At 42.2% G+C, this 25,738-nt stretch overlaps 1 protein-coding gene across 5 annotated transcripts in view; it reads right to left on the bottom strand.

The window, feature by feature from the left end:
* Window positions 1–507: 507 nt before the first annotated feature.
* TMEM51 (transmembrane protein 51) overlaps window positions 508–25,738 on the bottom strand; it is a 93,271-nt gene continuing 68,040 nt past the window's right edge. For 3 of the 5 annotated variants that reach the window (XM_069078471.1, XM_069078469.1, XM_069078470.1), the window contains 3 exons: window positions 13,119–13,193; window positions 1,956–2,450; window positions 508–1,715 (listed from right to left, as the gene is read on the bottom strand). In XM_069078471.1, coding sequence (XP_068934572.1) covers window positions 1,313–1,715; window positions 1,956–2,299 — 747 coding nt within the window. In that variant the 5' untranslated portion in view covers window positions 2,300–2,450; window positions 13,119–13,193 and the 3' untranslated portion in view covers window positions 508–1,312. Of the gene's footprint in view, window positions 1,716–1,955; window positions 2,451–5,092; window positions 5,225–13,118; window positions 13,194–25,738 lie in introns of all 5 variants that reach the window. The other 2 variants (XM_069078472.1, XM_069078473.1) reach the window with 2 other exon arrangements.

Below are 25,738 nucleotides of genomic sequence, written 5' to 3' on the forward strand. Positions count from 1 at the left end.
AAGGACTGGAAATTCTCAGCCCAGGTGTTCCCTATTCAATGAGTTCATAGGTATAATTCCCTATTCCCTTCATAACACTTAGAGGCAGCCTAGTGTAATGTCAGAACTGGCCTCAGAGTCACAATGACCTGGGCTCGAGTCTCACCTTTGACACATATTAGCTCTGTGACCCTGACCAAGTAAAAGTCACTCCATGTCCTTAGGCAGCTCTAGGACTGTGACATGCTAAGAAGGTGCCCACCCAGGGGTTGGGTTCTTCCTTGGGAGCTCTCTACCCCTATAAAATCATAGATCTGGTAAAAAAAAATATGAAAACTTAATACTGAGCATTAATAAAAACCCTTTCATTTTCCAGATGAGTAAAATGAGGCCCAGAGATGTTATGTGACATGTTAAGTGGTATAGCAAGAATTTGAACCCAGGCCCTCTGAGTCGAAACCAATGTCCTTTCCTTTGTACTACGAGGCCTATAAAACTCCCTTAGTTGAGTAGTTTAGGACACAGGTGTACTACATACAAAACAATTTTTTATTATTAAAAAACAAAAACTCAGTTGCACAATTTTTAGAAGAAACCTTTTTAAAACATCAGACATCTTGTATGTACTTTTGGTAATGCTATTTTTTTCCGAATGATACAAGAGAAAAGAGACCAGCACCCGTCTGCTGTGGGAAGCCTGGTGGACCTTTGGCCCTCAAAAAATTGAGAGCTTCATCAGCTTTCCAAGAACAGCCACTGCATTCCAGGCCCCTGAGCCATTTTTGTGTTGCTGCTCAATCAACCTGGTGACAACAGTCCCTCACATAGTCCTGCTAATGTTTCAAAACGCTTGTGAAGGCAGAAACGTTGTCTTTTTCTTGTTGAAACAAACAAACAAAAAAACCCCACCATATTTCTACTGGGAAAAAGAAAACACACACAAACACTCAAAGACAAAATAAAATAAAATAAAATAAAATAAAAAATGACTTTTCCTTTCCTAGTTGGAAAGACGGGTGATTCTTGCTAACAACTCAGGATTGAGAAGGGACACTACTGAAGACAGGTAACAGGCGTTCTTAACTTAAAATGAGAAGTAGAGATGTCTTTCTTTCAGATCTCTCTGCTATATAAGTTTTTGTGGAATGTCAATCTGTCTTAGGACTCCTGATCCCCCTCTTTGCCCTCTGCCCTGCCTTCCCACCAAAGTTAATATGATATACACACATATATATGGGGTCCATCCATTTGAAAACTCTAAGCCATTCCAGCTCATTTGGAGTCTCTTGGCAACACAGAGCCCAAAGCAGCACCACCCCGGGTTATTGGGAACTCAGTTTGGCTGGCGGATATCTGCTGCTGCTTTCTCCTGGACCTCGTCATACTGTGGCGGAGGAGTCAAAGGTTCTATCGTGGGAGGAGGCAGGTTCCCTTCTGGCAGGTTAATTCGAAAATCCTTCAAGTGAAGCTTTTCTGACTTAATCCTTCGGACTTTCAGGGGCTTCAGGCGTTTTGCCAATCTGGAGTTCTGTCTGTCTGGTGGGCGTGTCTCCATGTCGGCCTGGGCTGCGGTGGGAGCTGTCTCATCCAGCCCCGTCAGGGACTCATACGAGGGGAGAGACACGGTCATCCCTGGGTTCTGGTCCAATTCTCTCACCTCCGAGTAATTGGTGTTCATCACTTCTTCGTAGCTGGGGACGTAGTATCTTGAGTGAGATTCTTCCTCCTCCTCTTGGCTGTAATATACCAAACACAATGCATCCCATTAGCTCAGGCCACCCAGACCAACAGAAAAAATGCAAGTGACAAAGGTAAGCATTGGACTCTCGATATCTCTGGTGACACACTCAATGACAAATTCATCAGTATAACCTTGTGCATTCACATGAACTCTGTCCCCTTCCTTCCCCCCAAACACCAAGCCTGCCATTTGGAAAGGGGGCTTTCCTGTAAAGGTTTACTGCTCACTGCCTCACCTGTCTTCTTCCTGGGACTGAGCTCTGACGGCTGCATCCTGCTGGATTCTGGTTATCTCCTCCTCCCCCTGCCTTTGCTTCCTCTTGTCCCGGATACTCAGGCAGATGGAAAGGAGCAGAAGCATGATGCCAGCACCCACTAGCACGTAGGCCACAGAGAATGTCTTGCTCTTGAGAATCCCACCGCTGGGGTTACTGCTGTTCCCATGCACCGATGGTTTGTCTGCGTGGCTAAATCCCGGGACCAGGTTCCACACTGCCATGATGATCCCCAGCACCAGCATGCCTAGTCCGATGGCAGTCAGGGCATAGTGGGAACCATTGGCCTTGGACTGGGCCATCATTGCCACAAACACTGAGCAGGCAGAAGTTTGCCCGTGTATCTGTTCATAAAGTCAGGCGAAAGAACGGGCGAGGTCAGCTCTCAAGAGACCACTTCAAGCATCCTCCAACCCAATCCTGAACTTCTCTTCTGGGATACCGTCACCAAAAAATCTGAAAGGAAGGTACAGATGGGCAACAGGGAAATTAATTCAGATCCCAAAGTATTTTACATTCTTCTCATACCTCCATCATAGTCTAATTTGTATTAAATGTATCTGAGTATAGATTTAATTCTTTCTCCATTAGACATAAGCACCCTGAGGGCAAGAAAAGGCTCTTATCAAAAAGTATATGTATATACATGTACACATGTGTATATGTATGTACACATAGCTAGATCTCTAAGCATACATATGTATGTACATACACACACACACACACATATATATATATACACACACATAGCTAAATCTCTCTCTCCCCCTTTCTATCTCTGTCAGTGGGCATGTGCAAGGCAGTGCTGATGACATGAAAACATTACCCTGCTCCCCCCAATGGACACACATTCTCCCCTTGTGCATACTAGTCCTCTGGGGATAGTGGGTTCATACTCAGAGTCCAAGGGTATTGTTACCTCTCAGTGCCTCTGGCACCGTAAGACCACGTGCTTTAGGAAAGTTTCTGGTCTGTTCCTCTCTAAGGTCCCATTTTATCCGTGTTCCTATACATGTAAGTTCCATGAGGGCAGGGAACGTTTTCCCTTTTTCTTTATTGATTGAGGGATAGACAGGGGGAGCCAGGAACACGAGGGTTCAGATCCCACCTTTGTCTCCTATTTGGCTGTGTGACTGTGGGCCAATCACTGAATCTCTAAGTGCACTTGCCAGCTCTCTAAGCTGGGGTTCTTCACCATTTTTGTGGGTGTCCTGGACCCCTTTCATAGTATCTGGTGATGCCTATATCATCTTCTCAGAATCATGTTTTTAAATGCATAAAATAAAATATGAATATGAAGGGAATCAATTATGTTGAGATCTGGATGTAAATTTTTTTCTCATCCAAGGTCATAGCCTCACTGAAATCAAGGGGTTTGTGGACCCCAGGTTAAGAACCTTGCTCCAAACAGTGTTTGATGACTGACTTTGATGGACTTAGCCCTTCTCAGCAATGCAAGGACCTAAAACAATTCCAAAGGACTCATGATGGAAAATGTCATCCACATCCAGAGAAAGAACTATGGAGTCTAAATGCAGAGTGAAGCAGAGTATTTTCTTTTTGTTTTGTTTTATGTTTTTCCTTTCTCAAGTTTCCTCCCATTTATTCTAATTCTTCTATAGAACATGACTAATGTGAAAATATGTTTAATAGGAATGTATATGTAGAGCCTATATCCGATTGCATGCTGTCTTGGGGAGGGGGAGGGGAGGAAGGGGAAAATGGAAAACTTGTGGAAGTGAATATTGAAAGCTAAAAATAAATAAATTAACTTAAAAAAAAAAGAACCTTGCTCCAAGATGCAGGGAAGGTACCAACCTGTACTGGTTAACACCTCACTGCTAACTCCTTACACAGGCTAAGCCCTGAATAAATGCCTGTTGACTGACTGGTTGATTTGTACTGGTGGTGTTTTCTCACTGAACAATCTCTATATAAGAGAAATCAGATCAAGCCTTCCTCCCACTTCTATGGGGAAAAGAAGAATAACTTCTTTTAAAATTTATTGAGAGGTAATCTGGTGTAGTGAGACTGGGAGGAAAGAATGGGTTCAATTACTGGTTTTACTGTTTACTACTTGGGTCAGTTACTTCACAATTTTGGTGCTTCAGTTTCCTTACCTGCAAAATGAGGGCAATGAACTCAATGGCTTCTAAGACTTTTTTTTCCTCCCAGTTCTAATACTATGGTTCTATGAACCTATAATCCAGTCACTTTAAGACACTGTATATTACCTCACTTGATCCTGCCTCGGGAGAACCCTGGGAAGCAGGGACTGTTATCCTCACTTTACAGATGGGAAAACTGAGGCAAAGAGATCTCATTAAGTAAGGCTTCCTGAATCATTTAAGTCACAGGAAGTTCAAAGAAGAACATATACATTATGCGCTGGGTCAAATGGAAAGTGTGATAGAAATGTTCTTAAGTCATCTTTGCCTGCTGTTCTGTCTTGAAGCACCTGTCCCCCTGAAGTACCCTGGGAATGCTGAACCTCTCAAAAGTCGCTGTGGGTAAGTTCTCATACAGGGGAAGCCTCTGTGGCTTGATCCAAGGGTAGGTTCTGATGGCAGGGTCTCCAAATAACTAGGGGCACTTGCAGACCTCATGAGGCATCAGAGGATAGCCCAAAAAGGGCATCATCAGATTACCATACCAAGCGACTGGTCAGAAAGGCAGCTTCTAGTTCTTTGCCTGGTCGCATACCAGGTGCCTGAGATGCTGATTTGAGTCATCTTTTAAAAGCCTGACTTATTTAAAAGCCTGCCTCCACCCCAAAACTAAATCTTTCCCTTCCAGAGGTTGGAGGGACTGGATTTGGCAAAGTATGGAGGCATTTGACAGGCTTGGGTTAATCTCAGGTAGTCTCCATGGGGGTGAGGCAGGCAATCTGAAGCCAAGCATGGCAGATCCATTAATGATGGTGGCCATCATCCTCGGAGCTCCTCTGATCTCTTCCTCCTGATTAAGACTGTAAGACCATGGACTTAGAGCCAGAAGGGCCATCTCCTCTAACTCCTTCTTTTTACAGATGAGTAAACTAAGCCCAAAGAGGCAATGTGACTGGTGAGTCAGTCAACAAGCATTTACTAAATACTTACCATGTGTTGGCTCTCCCCCGTGCCTGGAATGCTTGTATTTCTCATCTGTCTATTGTCTTCCCTGGCTTCCTTAATTCTGGCACTTGACCTTGGGCAAGTCACTGAAACCTCTATCAGCCTCAGTTTCCTCATCTGTAAAATGGGGATAATGATAGTCTCTACCTCACAGGGTAGATAAGATGACATTTGTACAGTGCTCTGAAAACCTTAAAGTACCAGGGATTTCTATTCTTATTAATAACCCTTATTATTGACAATAATGTCCTTTATTGTTGACAATAATAATCATTATTATTGACAATGATAATCATTATTGTTGCTGATGCTGACAATTGTCATCATGATCATTGTTATTTTGTATACCTCTGTTAGGAAGTTTCTCATCTCTTTCTCTACAACTTCCTGTCATTGTTCTGCCTTATGGGAGCCAAAAAGAAAATCTGTTCTCTCTTCAGGGAATGAAATAGTATTTGTGAATAGAATTAGGACAGTGCCTGGAACACAGTAGGTGCTTAATAAATGCTTGTTCCCTTCCTTTGCCTTCTAAATGACAGCCTTTCGGGGCGGCTAGGTGACGCAGTGAATACAGCATTGGCCCTGAAGTCAGGAGGACCTAAGTTCAAATCCGACCTCAGACACTTAACACAAAAGCTAGCCCTGTGACCTTGGGCAAGTCACTTAACCCCAACTGCCCTCCAGAAAAAAGCAAAAAAAATGACAGCCTTTCAAATACTAGAAGACATTATCCTTTCCTCTACTAAGTCTTTTCTCCTAGATGAAAACCTCCATTTTTTCTATGACATCACTCTAGGGGAGACTTGGGGATGCTTCTTCATAACATTCACCCACTGGTTCTAATCTAACCCTCTGGAGCCAAGTAGAAGTCTAATCTCTCTTACTGTGATTGTCTTCAAGTGTTCAAAGAGTTGTTATCATGACCCCACTATGACTTGTCCACATTAAAACACACCATTTACTCTAGAATGTTTCCTGATTCTCCCACAACTCTTGTCACTCTTCTATGGACAGACTTCAGTTTGTTAATATCAACAGCTCTCTAAAAAGGGAAAAGGACCCACATGTACAAAAATAGTTAGAGCAGCTCTTTTTGTTGTGGCAAAGAGCTGGAAATTGAGGGGATGCCCATCAAATGGGGAATGGGTGAACAAGCTGCATCATATGAATGTAATGGGATACTAGTGTGCTATAAGAAATGAGGAGCAGGCACAGAAAAATCTGGAGAGACTTATATGAACTGATGCTGAGTAAAGTGAGCAGAACCAGGAGAACATTGTACACAGTAACAGCAACATTGTGTAATGTCTAACTCTGATACACTTAGCTCTTCTCAGCAATGCAATGATCTGAGACAATTCCAAAATACTCATGATGGAAATATGTTATCCATATCCAGGGAAAGAACTATGGAGTCTAGATGCAGATCAAAGCATACTATTTTGTCTTTTTACTTTTCTCATGGTTTCCCCCTTTTGTTCTGCCTCTTCTTTCACGACATGACTAATGTAGAAATACGTTTAATATGATTGTACATGTACAGCCTGTATCAGATTGCATGCTGTGTCTTGACGAGGGAGTAGGGGGAAGAGGGAAATTTTTTAGAACTAAAAATCCTATAAAAGTGAATATTGAAAACTGAAAACAAATAAATAAAGTAGAAAAATATCAATAGCTTTCCCACTTAGTAGATACTGGTCAATGCCCAAATAGAATGGGTAGTCCTTGAGGGAAATGACTTTGTTTACCAAAGTGTCTGGCAAAGTAGTAGGGCTTAATAAATGCTTGTTGATGGATGGATAAAAAAATTTAGTCTAATCCAAAAAAGCATTTATGAATCACCTACTTGTATCCCTTGGGTCTCCCACAGTGCCCAGCCTATAGTAGGCTCCTGTTGAGTGCTAGATGATTCACAGATTGATTTCCAAATGCTAGGAAAGACAAAAGGAAAACAAACCCCTGCCCTCAAGGGGCTTCTCGGAGGGGGGGGGTCCCAAGGGAGGAAAGGGGGAGGGAAAAGAGAACTAACAAATAAAGAAATCAAGGAAAGCTTCCCAGAGGAGATGCACTGCCAATCTGAACTGGGAAAAGAAAGCAAAGGACTCTACAAGACTGTGTTGGAAAGGATTGAAATCCAGCCCAGCAGGACAACTTGTTCTAAGAAACCCCAGGAGAATAGGATCCTGAATCTAGTCCTGGAAGGGACCCCAGAGGCCATCTAGTACATCCCCTCATTTTCGTTGTTGTTCAGCCATTTTTCAGCTGTATCTAACTTTTCGTGACCCCATTTCGGGTTTTCTCAGCAAAGATACTGGAGTGGTTTGCCCATTTCCTTCTCCAGCTCATTTGACAGATGAGAAAACTGAGGCAAACAGCATGAAGTGACTTGCCCAGGGTCATACAGCTAATAAGTATCTGAGACTAGATTTGAACTCACTAAGAGGAGTCTTCCTGACTCCAGAACCAGAGCTCTCTCTACTTCACCACCTAAGCTGCCCATTGTTCTACAGATGAAGAAGCTGAGACCCAAGAAAATTAAGACATTTGTTGAAGGCTAAATAGGGAGTAAATGGCAGACCCTGCCTTTGGGCTTCAGACCCAAGTCCTCCAACTCCAAAACCACAATGCTCCTTCTTCCAGGAAGCCGCCTCGTACTCCTGCCCAGAAGTAAGCACCCAGTTCCATGCCTTAGCAAACAGGCACTCAAAAAAATTTGTTGATATAGAAAGAAACCAGGCCCTCCTAGGCGAATCAGCTGGAGTCAGAAGAGGGATGGAGCTCAGGGAAGGTAATGGTTCTCATCGCCTCTGTCAATAGACCCTTCCTGCACTGGAGCCCTTGGCAAGGCTGTCATATTTTTAGAATCTCTGGGACAAATTTTTGAGCCCTAGATGGGCATGGTCTTGCTTTTAATTCCGCATCTCTCCCAATCCTCAAAACAGGGATTACTTATCCTGCCATCTGAAATCCAATGGCACAGAGGCATTTTCTCATTAGATAATTATAGTGAATCAACATCAGTCCCTTGGTTTAAAAATAGATTAAAAAAAAGTCATCTTGGGTTATAATATTTAAAGTTCAAAGTTCTATGGACATACCAAGGACATACTAGCACATACCATTTCTGATCAGTGCTTCTTTATACTATGACAAAACCTTCAGCATCAATCACTCATAAGCACTTATTAAATGCCTACTATATGCCAGGTGGCCACCATGGTTAAATGTGTGCTATCCCTAAATTTGTGCTAAGTATAAAAAGTCCAAAAAAGCAACAATCTTTGTCCTCGTGGGATTTAAGGAGGGTTTCCTTACAGATTATAAGTTCCAGGAAGGTGCGTATTTGTACCCCCACAACAGTGCCTGACACACAGTAGGAGCTTTATAAATGCTTGAATGCTTGATTAATTCAAATGACTCTGTCTCCTCACAACCTGCCCCTTCTTGTGCTCCCCTCCATGAAGTAAAAGGGAAAGGAGTCCAGACTGGCCATTGTATAGATATACTGACATATCACTATATTGCTTTCAATGCTAGTTCCCCAACAGGTCCTGGAATGGACTGAAAGCATGTGTGGCTCTTTGCCTTTCACTGGAGCCTGGGGCTGAGGCATGAGGACTATCCATTGGAATCCATCAGTTCATCTACTTTTCTCTTTCTTGAGCTTGGAGGTAACACAGAGCACCCATGATAGCTCTATTTAGTGTTGAGTTTTTCCTTTTGGGAAGGATGGAAAGGGGCTAGTTCTGCATTCATGGCCAAGTGGAGGAAGGTCATCTCCAAGAAGGACATCCTGGAGGAGCTCCTCCTCCTCCTCATGGCTCCCACATATGGAATATTTTACAGTTTACAAAGTGCTTGTTTCCCAACAACCCTATGAGATGGCAGAGTGCAAGGATTATCATCCCATTTGGCAGTTGAAGAAACTGAGGCACAGGAAGGAAGTTAAGTGACATGGCCATGGCCACACAGTTCCTAATGAACAAAGCCAGCAGGCCCTGGTCCCAGGACCAAACTCTCTCTTCACTGTTGGAGGAAATATGGCATAGTGGATAGCATGGAATTGGGCTTAAATTACACCTCAGATACTTGCTAGGTACAGCTGGGTGGTACAATGGTTAGAGCATTGGGCCTGGAGTCAGGAAGACTTATCTTCTTGAGTTCAAATTTGACCTCAGACACTTCCTAGCTGTGTGACTCTGGTCAAGTCACTTAACCCTGTTTGCCTAAATTTCCTCATCTGTAAAATGAGCTGGAGAAAGAAACAGCAAACTTTACTGGTGTCTTTGCCAAGAAAAAGGGGGTTTACCACACCAAAGGGGGTCACAAAGAGTGACTGAACAATAAAACACTTGCTATCTATATGATCGTGGGCAATTCCTCTTCTTTCAGGTTCAATTTCTTTATCTCTAAAGTGGGGATATCACCTCAAAGAACTGTGGTTCAAATAAGAAGAGATACAAAACCTTTTATAAACCTTAATGAACAATATACATGCCAGCTTTTTGGAGCAGGACGGGAACAGAGCTATGATTTCATTGGTTTAGGGAACTTCTGATTAGGAAACTCCCTCTGTTATTCAATATCTAAACTCACCCCTAACATACCACCTTTAAAAAAAGTTACTTAAGTTTAAAAAATTTCTTTCCCAACTACATGTAAAAATAATTTTAACATTCTTCCCCCCCAAAAAAAAATTTTCAATTCCAAATTCTCTCCCTCCTTCCCTCTGCCCCCCTCACTGAGAAGGCAAGAAATTTGACATATGTTAGAAATGTGTAGTCATGTAAAACACATTTCCACGTAAGTCATTCTGTGAAAGAAAACACAGACCAAAAAAAAATCCAAGAAAAATAAAGAAAAAGTATGTTTGATCTGCATTCAGGTTCTACCAGTTCTTTCTCTGGTGATGGACAGCACCTTTCATCATAAGCCTGACAGAATTGTCTTTGATCATTGTATTGCTGAGGATCGTTAAGTTATTCATAGTAGACCATCATGCAATATTGCTGTTACTATGTACATTGTTCTCTTGGTTCTACTCATTTCACTCTGCATCAGTTCATGTAAATCTTTCCAGGTTTTTCTGAGAGCATCTTGCTCATCATTTCTTAAAGCACAATAGTTTTCTATCACAACATTATAACACAACTTGTTCAGCTATTCCTCAATTGATGGACATCCCCTCAATTTCCAATTCTTTGCCACCACTAAAAGAGCTGTTTTAAATATTTTTGTACACGTAGGTCCTTTTCTTTTTGCTTTTTGCTTTTTCACCTCTTTGGGATACAGGCCTAGTAGTGTCATTGCTGGGTCAAAGGATATGCATGGTTTTATAGCCCTTTGGGCATAGTTCCAAATTGCTCTCCAGAATGGGTGCTCAGTATAACTTCACCAATAGTACATTGGTGTTTTAATTTTCCCACATCCCCTTCAAGATTTGTCATTTTCCTTTCCTGTCATATTAGCCAATTTGATAGGTATGAGGTAGTAGCTCAGAGTTGTTTTAATTTGCTTTTCTCTCATCAATAGTTATTTAGAATATTTTTTTATATGACTATGTATAGCTTTGACTACTTTTCTGAAAATTGCCTGTTCATATCCTTTGACTATCAATTGAGGAATGGCTCTTATTTCTATGAATTTGTTTCAATTTTCAATTTATTTGAAATATACAGAGAAACCCACTGTAAAAATTATTTTTTCACAGTAATAATTACCAACTATGTATTTCCCTCCATCCCATTTTCCCCCTGTTTATCCTTCTCTCTTTCTCCTTTTACCCTGTCCATTCTCAAAAGTGTTTTGCTACAGAATTTTACCTCTTCCAATCTGTCCTTCCTTCTATCAGCTCCCCCCCCAACCTATGCCTTTTTTAATCCCCTTTTTCCTATCTTCTTATATGATAAAATAGATTTCTATCTCCAACTAAGTGTGTATATTATTCCCTCTTTGAGCCAGTGCAGATGAGAGTAAGGTCTATGTGCACCCCTTCCCTCTTCTTCCATTTCCCCTTCCACTGTAAAATCTCTTTCTGGCCTCTTTTATGTCAGATAATTGATACCATTCTGCCGCTCCCTTTCCTCTTCTCCCAGTACATTCTTCTTTCTCATACCTTAATTTTCTTTTATAATCATCCCATCACATTCAACCCACACTTCTGCTTTCTGTCTATGCATACTTCTTCTAAATGCCCCAATAATGACAAAGTTTTAAGAGGATAAGTATCAAAGTATCATTTTCCCACGTAGGAATAGAAACAGTTTAATCGTATCAAATCCCTTGTGATTTTTCTTTCCTGTTTACCTTTTTCTGATTCTTTTGCATCTTCATTTGAAAGTTAAATTTTCTCTTCAGCTCTGATCTTTTCATCAGGAACACTTGAAAGTCCTCTATTTCATTGACTGCCCATTTTTCCCCCTGAAGGAGTACACTCAGCTTTGCTGGGTAGGTGATCTTGGTTGTGTGTTTTGATTGTCCTTATCACCACAGTAACTTTCTATGGTCAGAATTTCTTTCTGTTGCTTGCTCATTTTCCAACCTATTTCTTGACTTTTAACTTTATGCTAAAGTGGAGTTCTACTTCCCAAGAGGAGGGGTCACTGTCCCAAACTTGAGGTTTTTTATACAGTTGTAATTCTGGGGATCTGTAAGTTTTTGATTCTTCCAAGGTGGTACCATCTATAGAGAGGTGTGTTTACTACTGTCCTCTACTGTGTACTGATTTGTGAGTGACCATAAGCACTTTTTTCAATCCTGGAACCCTGACAAGGGTCCCTGCTCCCCTGTGGCCACAAGCTCTTCTTCTCATCAAACCTGGGACTAAGACCCAGGACTGTGACCCAGATCCAAGTATGGGCAATGGGAAAGAGTCCTGCCCCTGGTGCCAGCAAAGGACCCCTATAAATCTTCTGACCTGTTGTCAGATCCCATTGCTGTGTGTGGGCTTAGAGGTCTGGAAACTGCCATGGCTGCCCCTGACTAAGCTGCCCCAAGGTCTGCTGGGCTTGGTCTGTGCTGGCACAGCCTGCCCTGGACTGTGCTCCTGTCTTACCTTGGTGCAATAGACCTTTCCTGACAACCTTCTAGGTTGTCTTAGCCTGGAAAATGGCCACACTCCATCTTTTTTGTGGGTTCTGTCACTCTAGAATTTGTTAGCATCATTATTTAAAGATATCTGGAGGGGTTTGGGGGAGAGCTCAGACGAGTCCCTGCCTTTACTTTGCCATCTTGGCTCCACCTCTCCACATCATCTTGAAGAGTCCCCTGGGTCACTAAGAGTTACTTGTCCAGGGTTACATGGCTTGTATATATGTTCAGAGGCTGGATTTGAACTCAGGTCTTCCAGACTCCCCAAAAGGCTCTGTTTTTACCATATCCCACTGCCTCAGCTCTTATCATCATCATAGTCTTGTGGGAGGCAGTGTGTGACAGGAGGACAAGGACTGGCTTTGGAACCAGGGGACTCGAGTTCAAATTTTGGCTCTAAAACTTGTTCTTAGGACCTCTCTGGGCCTCATTCTCCTCCTCTGTAAAATAAGGAGGCTGGACTAAATGATCACATCTTTTAGTCTCAGAGACCTTTCATCTCTGTGTCTGTGGGTCTATGACCTAATTAATCAAGAATCATTTATTTAGCACAAGGTGGTGCCATAGTACACAGAGCACTGGATGTGGAATCAGGAAGACCTGGGTTCAAATCCAGTCTCAGACACTTACTAGCTGTGTGACCTTGGTCAAGTCACTTAACCTCTGTCTCAGTTTTCTTAACTGTAATACTTATTTCTCAGGCTGTTATAAGGATTATGTGAAAATATCTGCAAAGTTCTCAGCACAGTTCCTGGCATACAGTAAGTGTTTAATAAATGTTATTTCCTCTCCCCTTACTATGTTCTGGGCATTGTGTTAAGTATTAGGGATATTGACAGGCAAAAACGTGAATATTTCTCCCTACTAACACTCTGTGACTCACGCAAAGTGCAAAATGTTACCAACAGAGCCTGGTACCTACCAGATGTCACCAGAAGGGATTCAGGGGACACCTGCCAACAGCCCTTCATGCTAAAGTCTTAGGTTCGAGATTCACCTGCAATAAAGCACACAGAACCAGGTGTTTTAGTCAAGGGGTGAGGCTCTCCATCTTAAGTGTTTAAAAGTATATTAAGAGGCTATTCTTTGCCCAGTGGTCTCACAGCATCATCTCAGATGTAGCAGACAGAGAATGCAGTAGGGAAGGTTGGCGTGGGGTGGGGCTGTGGGGCACATAGTGATGGGGGATGCAGTGACCATTGGCACAGGTGACTAAGTGACCCTAACAGAACAAAGGATCAGGCTCACCCAGAGATCCCAACATACAAATCATTTAACTGTATGTAAATATGGACCATAAAACACCCTAGGCCAAGTGCCCAGAATAAAAGCACACCCCATTCTCACCCAACCAAGAGCCAGGAACCAGAATCCCGAGCGGTGAGACACAAGACTGTGAACATTCCCCAGGAAGGTATGACATCCCCCAGGATGGGAACACAGTCCAGGAAACAGTTAATGTTGGCCCCTTTAAATGCTCCAGTCCCACACCGTTACTGGATTTTTGCAACCTTGCCCTGCATTAACGTATCCTGGAAACACTGAGAACAGTAAAAGCTTTCCTAGTGGTGAGAAAATGCAGCCCTGGGGCTGTGCCCAGGCAAGACATTCAGCACAGAATCTTGATCCAAACCTAAAAAACTTCTAGTGTCTAAAGACGAACAATGGAGGGCAGCTTAGAGGAGCTCATGAGAAAAGAGACTGTCTCGGGTGGGGAAGTTCTTGGGAAACTGCTAGACAAGGAAACTGAAGCAGAGGGAGACCCTATGGCATAGGCAATAAGCTAGATTCTCCAAATCCAATACTCTCTCTCTTTCTACATATGAGAAAATGAAGTATCAGGGCACAAAAAGTAATTTCATAGGACTGTAAGATTATGAGTTTAGAGTTGTGAAGGAGCATAGAATTATCAAGTACAAACACCTAATTTTACAGGTGAGAAAACAGACTCAGAGAGGTGGGGTGAATTAAGACCACAGATTTAGAGCTGAAGGAGGTCTTTAAGGTCACCAAGATCAGCCCCCTCATTTTACAGACCCAGGAAGGAAAAGAAGCAACTTGTCAAAAGTGACACAGGTAGGAACAGATTCCAGATTCAAATTCAGGTCCTCTGGCTTCCAATTCAGAGTTCTTCCCATCGTCACAGCATAAACTGTGACCCAGAGTCTCCTTCTTCTCAGTTCAGTCCTTTTTCCATTGTATACCAGATTTATTCCTGACACTAGAAACTGAGGTTTCTGAAACATCTGAGCATCCTGGACATGAGCACAGAGCTAGGTGTCTGGGCAACTATCAGCTCCCATAACAAAGAGACTTCTTAACTGTTCTATTAAACATACCTCTGCCTGCCTGGCTGCATAATTGGAAATGATACCCCTTGTATTCGGTTGGAAAGAAATGGGCTGTTCTACATTCATACAAAGGAGGAATTCACAGGGACCTGGGACCTGCCAAGTTTCAACCCACAAACACTTTTGTCCCTAAGTCCTAGGTTCATGCAAAGCAGGGACTCAGAATGAATGCCCGGTGTTGGCCAGGACCATCCCACGGAGAGGTTCAGATAACATCCAGACACATCACAGGTCACAGGGATGGAGGATTCTGTTTCAGAGAAACAATGAGGAACCTTTCAACCAATGTGTGGGTGGGGGCAGGGACACCTCAGAAAATATGTGATGGCAACTGAATGGGGAGGGGGATCCCTCTGGGTAGAAGGTGGCAGGGCGTATTAAGCATAGTTCTGTAAAGCAAGATACCTGCACTTAGAAGGTCTTATTCCCCATGGATGACCCATGGGCTAAGCAAAGAGGCCAAGATCATTCATACTCTGCCAATCAGAGAAAACAGTTCTCTGACCCTGTTGAGCACCCAGAGCCACACAAGTGTGTGACATCATGAGTGGGGAAGAAATGACTTAAAAAAAAGGATGAATGATATCATACTGTGGCTACAAGGGACCTTAAAATATAGAATGTTAGAGGAGGAGGGAAGCTCAAGACATAGAATATCAGAGCTTGGGGAGATCCTGGGACAAAGAACATCAGAACTGGGGAGGACCTTAAAATATAGAATGCCAAATTTCATGAAAACCAAAAATTGGAATCTAAGGGGCTGACCCTTCCTTATTGGAGACGAACTTAACAAATGACAGCATATAAATGTAAAGAATACTATTATGCCAGAAAAAATGATGAAATAGAGAGTTTTAGAGAAAATTAGGAAGATTTCTATGATATGATACAGAGTGAAGGGAACAGAATTCAGAGAACAATTTATACAATGATGACATTACGGAGACAAACAACTTTAAAAGATTTTAGAACTCCAAGCAATGCAATGACAAACCATCAGGTCAGAAGACCGAAGACAGAACATGCTGCCCCTCACCTCTGGCCAGAAAGGGGATGACATCACAGCATTGAGTGACATACATTTTTGACCACGGTCAATGTGGGAATTTATTTTGCTGGATTAGGCATGTTTATAATGAGGGTTTTATGTAAGCATGTGTAAAAATAAATAAATGTACTTAAGAAAAACAAATAAAGCCTAGAAGGTCAGAGATGGGAGAGATCTTGGAATGCAGCACTAAGAGCTGAAAGGGCTCTTCTGTGCTCCTTCTCCATCTCTGACTTATTTACTAATAGGAAGCCAGGAACGAAAGTTTTTTTTTAATAAATCTTATTGACATCTTCTATTTTTATATAATCTTCATTTCTAAACATGGCTCTCCCATCCCTCACCTGCTGAGCTATCCCTTTTAATAAAGAAAACAAAGAGGAAAAAAAGGTTTAACAAAAATCAATGAATGGCAACAAAGTTTGGTAGTTTATATAATATTACATACCCCATCTGTGCAAAGAAGAGAGGAGGAAGGTAACGTTCAGTGGTTTCACATCTGACAAATTCTAGGAGTTACCGTGTCTATGCATGTTGGTGGAGCTAGGTGATGCCAGGGAGAGACCTGGAGTCAGGAATGCTAGAGTTCAAATTCAGCCTCAGCTCTGACATATCACAAATACAGACCTCAAAATATACTGTATGTAGATCTCAAACAATAAGCTGCCAGAACTCACTAGTGCATTATCTCAGACCAAACTGTTGCCAACAATAACCAGGGGAAAAAAATTCACGTGAACAACATTTAATAGATGTGATCCTACCAAATACTAATCATTTCCAAGCTACAAGGAACAAAAAGCTTTCCAAAATACAGAGACCTAACAGAAGAAACAGCGACTTTAAGGGACCAACTAGGATGAGACACATATCATCCTGCCTGTCCTGTCTGCTAACACAGTTGTCCCAAGGATGCTTTTGGAGACCCTACAGAGACATGAATTTACATCTTAACATTTTTATTCAGCTATAAAAAAACACTTACCTGTGGTATAGGTTATATAATGTTAAATATATAAAAATAATAGCAGGCTAATGATTTGTTCTATGATTATTTCTATTTTATTTCCATCGAACAAAGTGAGATAAATGAGATAATTATAATGATAATAGGGATAAGATATGTGATTGAATTGACACAGGGAACTCCTTGATGAAGAAACTCCCTCTACTAAAGCAAGTGTAATGATTTCTCTCCCTCTCTTCCTCCCCATATATAAAATGTGTATATATACATATATACACAAGTATATACACATTTATACATACATATATATATATATTCTCTTTCACACAAATATTGAGAGGAGGAGGAAGGGAGAGAGAGAAAGAGAGAGAAGAAAGAAAGAGTAGGAGAGAAAGAGAGAGAAGACAGAAAGAGGGGTGGGGAGAGAGAGAGGAAGAAAGGAGAGAGAGGAAAAAAGAGAGAGAGGAGAGAGAGAGAGAGAGAGAGAGAGAGAGAGAGAGAGAGAGAGAGAGAGAGAGAGAGAGAGAGAGAGTCAGTCCTCAGAGAATTGTCTACCCTGGGACATTAAGTGTCTTGTCTAGGATCCCACAATCAGTAGATATCATAGCGAAGATTTGTACTTCAGTCTTACCCATTCCCAGGCTGACTCTCTAATCACTAATAGCTATTTGATTTTCATTAGCATTTTTCACTTTCCAGGCCTCTTTATATCCATTCTCATATTTGATCCCTGAAGCAACCCCATGAGACGGGTAATGTGGAGTGGGGTTAACCCCATTTCACAGACTCTGAAAGATGAAGTTATGTGCCCAGTCCTGTGGGCAGAGCTGGGCCCAGAAACCAATTCTTCTGGCCACACTGCAGAGAGATGAGAAATAGCCCAATCCTTAGAAAATAAGAGCTGGGGGTGGTTAGGTGGTGCAGTGAATAGAGCACGGGCCCTGGAGTCAGTAGGACCTGAGTTCAAATCCGACCTCAGATACTTAACACAAAAACTAGCCATGTGACCTTGGACAAGTCACTTAACCCCAGTTGCCCTCCAAAAAGAAAAAGAAAAAAATAAGAGCTGTTAACAGGTAAGGTATATTAGATTGGGTGTTTCCAACTGGTGAATTCATTTGCTTGGGTGTTCTAAACTTTAAGGAAGGTAATTTAATATTCAACATCTGTGAGGTAATTAAGGGGAAGAAGTTAATTCATCAGACTCTACGACCAGGAAATCCTTGGTTAAAGACATCTCAATTGGGCTGTCCTCTTCTGTGGGCCTCTCCTAGAAGCACAGACAGAGAGACTAGAAGAGACCTTCTAGTCCAGGGGTGGGGAACTTGCTGCCTCCAGGCCACATGCGGCCCTCTAGGTCCTCAAGTGCAGCCCTTTGACTGAATCCAAACTTCACAGAACAAAGCCCCTTAATAAAAGGATTTGTTCTGCAAAACTTGGACTCAGTCAAAAAGCCTAAGGGCCTAGAAGGTCACATGTGGCCTCAAGGCTGCAGGTTCCCCAACCCTCTTAGGGTAATCTAGTCCTTCCTCTTAATTTTAAAGGAGGAGTAAATCAATGCTCAAGGTCACTCAGTTGGTGAGTAGCAGAGGGGGATTAGAACCGAGGTCCTTGGAACCCAAGTTCTGGGCTTCCCCATGTATATCAGTCTCAGGCACTCAAGGCTCTCTGGAGCCTCTATCCCCTGCCCCAGAGACTTTCCTCTGTACCAACTCAACTCTACTACCTTTTTTTTCACTTCAGTCTCATGAGAAACTCTATCCAGATCCTGAGGCAAAGCCTTAGGAGAAAGTTTTGTTCTAGAAGTAAACCTAGGGACACTTCAGAAAGCATGGAATGAATGGGGGTGATGAGAAATCAGGGAGGGGGACCCAGTGCCAGACTGCCTGGTGAATTCCTTCATCCAAGCCAGAAGGCAGTCTGGAACCGGGGCAGGGTCCCAGTTGACCAGCTGGTGCCTTCTTCATGGGATTCAGAGCTGGAAGGTATCTTAGGGACTGGTGAAGCCAACCCCTTCCTTTCCACAGAAAAATATCCAGCACCTTAAAGTTTACAAAATGTTTCCTTTCTCAATCTCATTTGATCTCCACACCAGGGGTGAAGTCTGCTATATTAGAAAAATCATGGATAGTGAAGGAGTCAGAGGGCTGGGTTCAAGTCCCAGGTCTGATTCTTACTCCCTGTGTGACTTTAGGCAAGAAAGTCACTTCACTGGGCCTCAGTTTCCTCATCTGTAAAATGAGAGATTTGGACTAGATGGTTTTTATTCTCTCCCAGCTCTCAGTCTAGGACCCTTCCACTTTGGTGAGGTAGACAATAATGGCATTAATATTATCCCTACTTTATAGATTCAATCCAACAAGTATTTATTAAGCCCTTATACTGTACAAGACAATGCGCTGGGCACTAGGTCACTGGGCATATTTGATACAGATATAAAAGTGAGACAGCCCTTGCCCTCAAGGAGCTTACATTTTCCCAGAAGATACAAAAGGCAAACAAATAAAAACATATTTTGTCGAGAAAGGAGAGAAGAATGAAGATTCCTGCATAGGAAGTGGTCTATGAGTTAGGCCTTGAAAGAAGCCAGACAAAAAGAAGGCAACAGTCAGGGAGTGCATTGCAGGCACATAGGATAGCTCAGGCCAAGTTCAGGGTACAGCAAACAGGCATCTGAGGGTAACACAAAATGGACATTCACCCTAAAGATCCAGTCTCAGCACACCTTCGTTTCTATAAAATCAGGCACTTAATGAAATCGACATTCGGGCTGCCACAAGTGGCCAGGCTGGTTCTAGCCTAGGCTTTAACCAACTGGTTCCCCCAATAACTCTCTTTGAACCTTAAATGCCAATTCCATGAATCAACCAGGAATCCATCCAGTCTTCAAAATCGGCCTGGATGAAAACCAACTTGGAGGCATTTTTAGGTTACCAAAAAGAGGATGTTCATTTTTCTTCTAGGGTCAAACTGTGACAAGGTCAGAGTTTGTTTTATAAATTAAAGTTCTCCCAAGCACTTTCCACTGAAAAAAGAAGGAGGAAGAGACAAGAGGGATGGAATTTTTCAGACCAATTAAGTTCTGAGCATAATAACCCTCCCCTTTCCCAGATGTTGACTAGGTCCACACAAATTCTGAAGAACAGAGTCTGCTTGGAGACAATTTGTCTTGCCTAAATCTGGAAACCTCCATTTGTAGGGAGAGTGGTTCCCAAACTTTCTGCCAAGAGGCCCTTTTGGTCCTCAATCCTTCCCCCCCACCATCTCACTAACCCTCTTACTGAAACAGATTATGTGTTTCTCCATCCTTACACATCATAGCCCACCTTCCTGTGCTTCCAGTGAGGAGAGCCCTAAGGTTGCCACTTTGAATCCATGAGGGCTTGGGCCAGTCACTTCCCTCAATGAGCCTCAGTTTCCTCATGCATAAAATGGGTTTGCATTACCACAACAAAAAGCCAGTCTGAGGCTCAGATATATAGAGGCTGGATAGACAGCAAGTGCTATTTAAAAGGCAATTATTGTTATTAATGTTGCTAAAGCCTTCCTTTGGGCAAATAGGTGGCATAGAGGATAGGGGGCTAGGCTTAGAGTTAAGAATACCTTAGTTCAAATTATGCCTCAGATACTTACTAGTGAGTGGTGTGACCCTGGGCAAGTCCCCGAACCTCTCCCAGACTCAGTTTTTTCATCTGTAAAATTTTTCCTATTTTGCAGATGAAAAAACTAGCACTTTCCTCAAAGAGAAGTGAGAACCAAATAAGAAAGTGTGTTTGAGGTGCTTTGTAAACCTTAAATTGTTATATAAATATTAGCAATAATAATAACAACAGCACTAATGATTATTATTCATTCAGTCTGGAGTTGACTCAAGGGCCTGGAGGTTTTCAGAGATTCAGCCAGAAGAGGATGAGCTTTGGCACGTCCACACCATGCGGGAAAGGTTTAGAGCACAAGCTGGGTGATAGTCTTAAGGCCTGGACCTAACCACAGTCTGGTGAATTTTTAGGCCACAACAACTCTTATAGCTAGGTGGCACCATAGTGCACAGAGCACCAGGCTTAGAGTCAGGACGACTCATCTATCTGAGTTCAAATGTGGCCACAGACACTTACTAGCTGTGTGACCCTGGGCAAGTCACTTCACCCTCTTTAAAAGTTTGCCTCACTTTCCTTGTCTATAAAATGAGCTGGAGAAGGAAATGGCAGACCACTCCAATATCTTTGCCCCCAAAAAACCCACGAAGTATGGGATATGATTGAACAATAACTCTTTCAGACTGGCTACCAAGTTTCAGAGAAGTCCCAATTTGCTTTTGTAGAGGGGACGACCCACACCAACAAAATGAGAGATCCTTGATTTTAGTGATGACCTGCCTCTCTTCCTGTAAAAGGAATCACTTCTGTGATTCTGAAGTCTGTCCCTACATAGCACTATCCCTGACTCTGAGACCTCTCAAATGAAAATTTGTTTTTTTTTTTCGCTTTTTTTGGCCCAGAACAAGAGCCAAATCAAATACCAGACTGGGAAGAGACCACAGACAATATCTAATCCAATCTGGACTTGAATAATAATTCCCTTTTCAATATTGTTGAAAAGTCCCCATTTCAGGCATACTAATACACTGTTGGTAGAGCTGTAAATTGGTCCAACCACTCTAGAAAGCAATCTGGAATGATGTAAAGAAAGTAGATAAAAGTAAGATGCACATGCCCTTTGACCCAGAGATGTCACTGCCAGTCATATTTCCTATGGAGGCCAAATATATTAAGAAAAGTTCTACATATACCAAAATACTGAGAGTAGTGCTTTTATGTAATATTAAATAACCAGAAACAAGGCATATGAATGTCCATGCATTGGGAAATGACTAAAAAACCATGGTATATGAATGTAACAGAATATTACAGCACTATAATAAATGATAAATATAAAGAATTCAGAGAAATAACTTTCCTTATAAGAAGTTTCTCTCCAGCTGGCAGGACCCTACCTGGAGCCAAGAAATAAACTCCTTTCTTGGAAATGAAATAGTTATGATGTCAGGGATGATGGAATCACAAGATCATAGCCTGAGAGTTCAAAGAAATCTTAGAGATCATCTTATCCAACCCCTGTCATGGTCCATAGGAGGAAATTAAGCTCTAGACAGGTGAGGTCACATAGGGAGGGGAAGAGGGTAGGATTTGAATTCAGCTCTCCTGACAGCAAACCCAAGCTTCGCCCCACTCCTCTTAGGGATAAGAAGGATTTAGCTTCCTTATCCATAAAACTGTGGTATATGAACAGAGTAGATCACTGCTCCCAAAGAAGTGGTTAAGTACAAAGGATTCAGAGAAGCATGAGAAGATATATATGAACTGATACATGGCAAAGTCAGCAGAACCAGGAAAACAACATGTACAATGACTACAACAGTGCCAATGGAAAGAACCAAGACAAATAAACTCAACAATAACAACAGTGATGACCGAATGGTCTATAGAATGGCCATGCTTGGCACCCCTCTCTCTTCTTTGCAGAGGGGGGAAAACATGGGTGTGGAACATTGCATACATTCAATTTGGTTGATGTGTAGGCTATTTGTGCTTCCCCATCTCCAACCCCTTTTTCTTTTTGATGCTTTATTTGGTGAATGGGTGGGATTTGAATGAAGCTTCCCAGACTGCAAGCTCAAGGCTCGTACTACTCTTACCTGTAGACCAGAAATAGGAAGAGCTTTGCCTTCTAGTCCAGGAACAAAGTTGGGAGTAGGGGTAGGGAGGAAACAGGATAGAGTACAAAGAACATGGATCCTACTTTTGGAGACCCTGACTCCAGTGCTTACACACTATAACCCTGGCCAAGTCATAACCTCTCAGAACCTTAGTTTCCTCATATGCAAGATGGGGAAAATGATATTTTAATATGAACATTTTATATAATATTCTCAAATTACACATAAAAACAATGTTTAACTTGTTTTTAAAAATGTTGAGTTTCAAATTCTCTCCCTCCCTCCCTTTTCACTCTCCTCCCTGAGATGGCAAGCAATTAGATAATGATTATACATGTACAGTCATGCGAAATATATTTAGGAGATAATATTTGCAGCACTTTGCAAAGTTCTTTTGAGATGCTTTATAGACTTTAAAGAACCAAAGAAACGGGAGAGGGAGCAGAAAGGAAAGTTGATTAATCATTCAGACATTTGCATTTTGTTAATAAGATCCCCCTTCCTTAATATTAGTGCTCCCTCCTTCTTGTTGTTTGCTTCCCTCCCATCCCCTACATAAATTCACAAGCTCTCAGAGTTGAGAAAAGTGAAAAAATAACATTTTCCCTTTCCCTTCCAAAGGCCTCTGGCAGGGGACAGTCCCATTGGCTGGCTGTCATCTGCAGAGTAGCCTGGCAAAGTTCAGACATTTATTTCCAGAATCATAGACCCAAGGGGAATGGACACAGCTCAAGAAGAAAATGAAAGAAGACCAGCATTTATTAAACACCTACTATATGACAGGTAATGTGCTACCATGTTTCCCCAATAATAAGACCTATCCCGAAAATAAGCCCTCCCCTTACTGTGTAAGATTCCTCTAAAATAAGCCCTCCCCCGAAAATAAGCCCTATTGAGATTGCTACTGTAGTGAAGGTGATCCCCTGCGCTACACGCTACATTACGGTACCCTCTGTATGCACCGTGTCCCCCCCCCCCGTGAAACGCACACGGCACTCCGAGCTGCATCCAATCAGACCTGCAGCAGTGAGCGTGTCATCCTGTTCTTCCCCAGTGATTTGCTTGCTGGAGCCATTGAGAGCAGTGCCGCGGAGGAGAGCTGAGGCAGGACAACATAAGCCCTCCCCTGAAAATAAGCCCTCTGGTGTTTTTCTTTCCAAAAAATTTAATAAGACAGTGTCTTATTATCGGGGAAACACGGTAGATGTTTTACCAACACCACTTTCATTTGATCTTCACAACCACCCTTGGAGGTAGGTGCTGCTATTATTCCCCATTTAAAGTTAAAGAAACTAAGGCAGAGAGTAAGTGACTTGCCCAGGGCCACACAGCTATTAAGTGGCTGAGCCAAATTTGAACTGAAGTCTTCCTGACTCCAGATCCAGTTCTCTATCCACAGTGCTACTGAGCTGCTTGAAGAAGGCCTACTAAGGCTAAAAGGGATGTTGCTGAGTTGCATGGGTAAAGGAAATATTTATTGATACTAACAAAATCGCAGGTCTTTTTAAGTATCCAGGGGATTCCTCATTTGTCTCCCTGACTCAGGTCTTCACCCTAAACCAAACCATCCCCCACAGAGGATTTTTACAAAAGCACAAACCTGACCATATCACTCCTACTCAATAAACTCCAGTGGATCTTAAATGACCTAGTAAAAAAAACCAAACCAACAAAAAACGGGGGAGGGGGGTAAGAAACTCTCCTGTTGGTCACAATCTGACTCCTTCCCACTTTCCAGGCTTATTGACTATTATTCTTCCTCTTCAGATACTCTACTGTAGCCCAGCCAAATTGTCCTTGTGCTTTACTCCTGTTCTATCTCCAGAACTTTACAATCTGTTCCCCAGACCTAGAGAGCCTTCCCCCCTCACTTCCACCTCTTGGAATCCCTACCTTCCTTCAAAGCTCAGCTCCTACACAAAGCCTTTTGAGAGGCAGGGTGATATAATTGTATAGGATACTGGAATTGGAGTTAAGAACCCAGGAGTCAAATCTGGGTTCAAATCCTACCTGAGATACTAAGACCCTACTTTCTCTGTTCTCTTATTTGTAAAAATAAAGGGCTGGCCTTGATGGTCTCAGTTTCCTCATCTGTAAAGTAAGTGAATTAGATTTCATGGCCTCTAATGTTCCTTCCATCTATAATTCCTCTGCCCCCAACTTCAAGCACCTCCCCACAAAATTGCCTTCTATACATGCATTGCCTCTCCAGATAGACCATGAACTCCAGGAACTGGAGGAACTCTTTCCTTTTTAACTTTGTATTTAAGACTCTCTCAATGCTTGTCATTCTAAGATCAAACCTTCCTTCCCTGGCTCCCAGTCCCTGATGTAAATTCATCTCTCTCTTGGCTGCTTTATTTTTTTAGATTTGTACTCCCAGTGTGTAGCACAATGACAGGAACACAGTAGAAATTTAATACATGCGTGCTCATTTATTCACTCATTCATTCTAGGATATGTAGCATTAGCTACATGCTGCATTGGCATGGAGGGAGTTTAGGTGACAGAGAGCTTCCAACATCATGCAATCATAGATTCAGATAAAAATAATACCTATAACAACAACAATAAACACTGACATATCACTTTAAGGTTTACAGAGCATTTTACATAGATCAGTTCAGTTAACCAGGAGGTACCTGTGGTTATTTCCTTACTGTTGCAAGGATCGAAAGAGATAATGGAGACATGGTGCAACAGAAGGGAGAATAAAACAGGAATCACTAAGACATCATGGCTCAGTGGAAGGTATGATGAAATGGGAATCATTAAGACATAATGGAGCAGTGGAAGGGAAGATGGAATAGGAATCGGTGGCCTTGCCTCTGCTGTGTTCTTTGACCCTGGGCAGGTTATTTCCCCTGCTCATCTGCAAAATGAGGAAGTTAATCTACATGGCTTCTAAGGAATCTGGCTATCCTTCATACCTAGAACACTCTTCTGCCTCATCTCTGCTTCCTATCTGGCCTCCATCAAATCCCAACTGAAATCCCATCTTCTATAAGAAGTTTTTCCCAGTCCTTATCTTACCGCCTCCCTCAGAGATTATTCCCAATTTAGCTTGACTACATTTGATTAGTTTATGGTTGTTTACATGTGATCTCCCCATCAGACTGTGAGTTCCCTAAGCACAAGGACTTTCTTTGTATCCCTAGCACTTAGCATAGTTCCTGGCATGTAGTGAGTGCTTAATAAATGGTAGTTTACTGATTAACCTTCCATCTCTAAATCTAGGATCTTAAGAGCTTTGGAAAAGTGCTTTGCAAACCTAAAAGAATTATGACAAAGTCAAAGTCAATCCTCAGTATTAGTTTAAAAAAATAATGTTTGAAATAAATACCACTCCAGATTCTACTTCTGGATGTTGCATGTCTGCCACACACACACACACACACACTCTCTCTCTCTCTCTCTCTCTCTCTCTCTCTCTCTCTCTCTCTCTCTCTCTCTCTCTCTC

The sequence above is a fragment of the Petaurus breviceps genome, unplaced genomic scaffold (assembly GCF_028583685.1).
Source record: "Petaurus breviceps papuanus isolate PSGF00001 unplaced genomic scaffold, PetGlider_PUasm1.0 91041, whole genome shotgun sequence".
In the NCBI taxonomy this organism is placed as follows: Eukaryota; Metazoa; Chordata; class Mammalia; order Diprotodontia; family Petauridae; genus Petaurus; species Petaurus breviceps.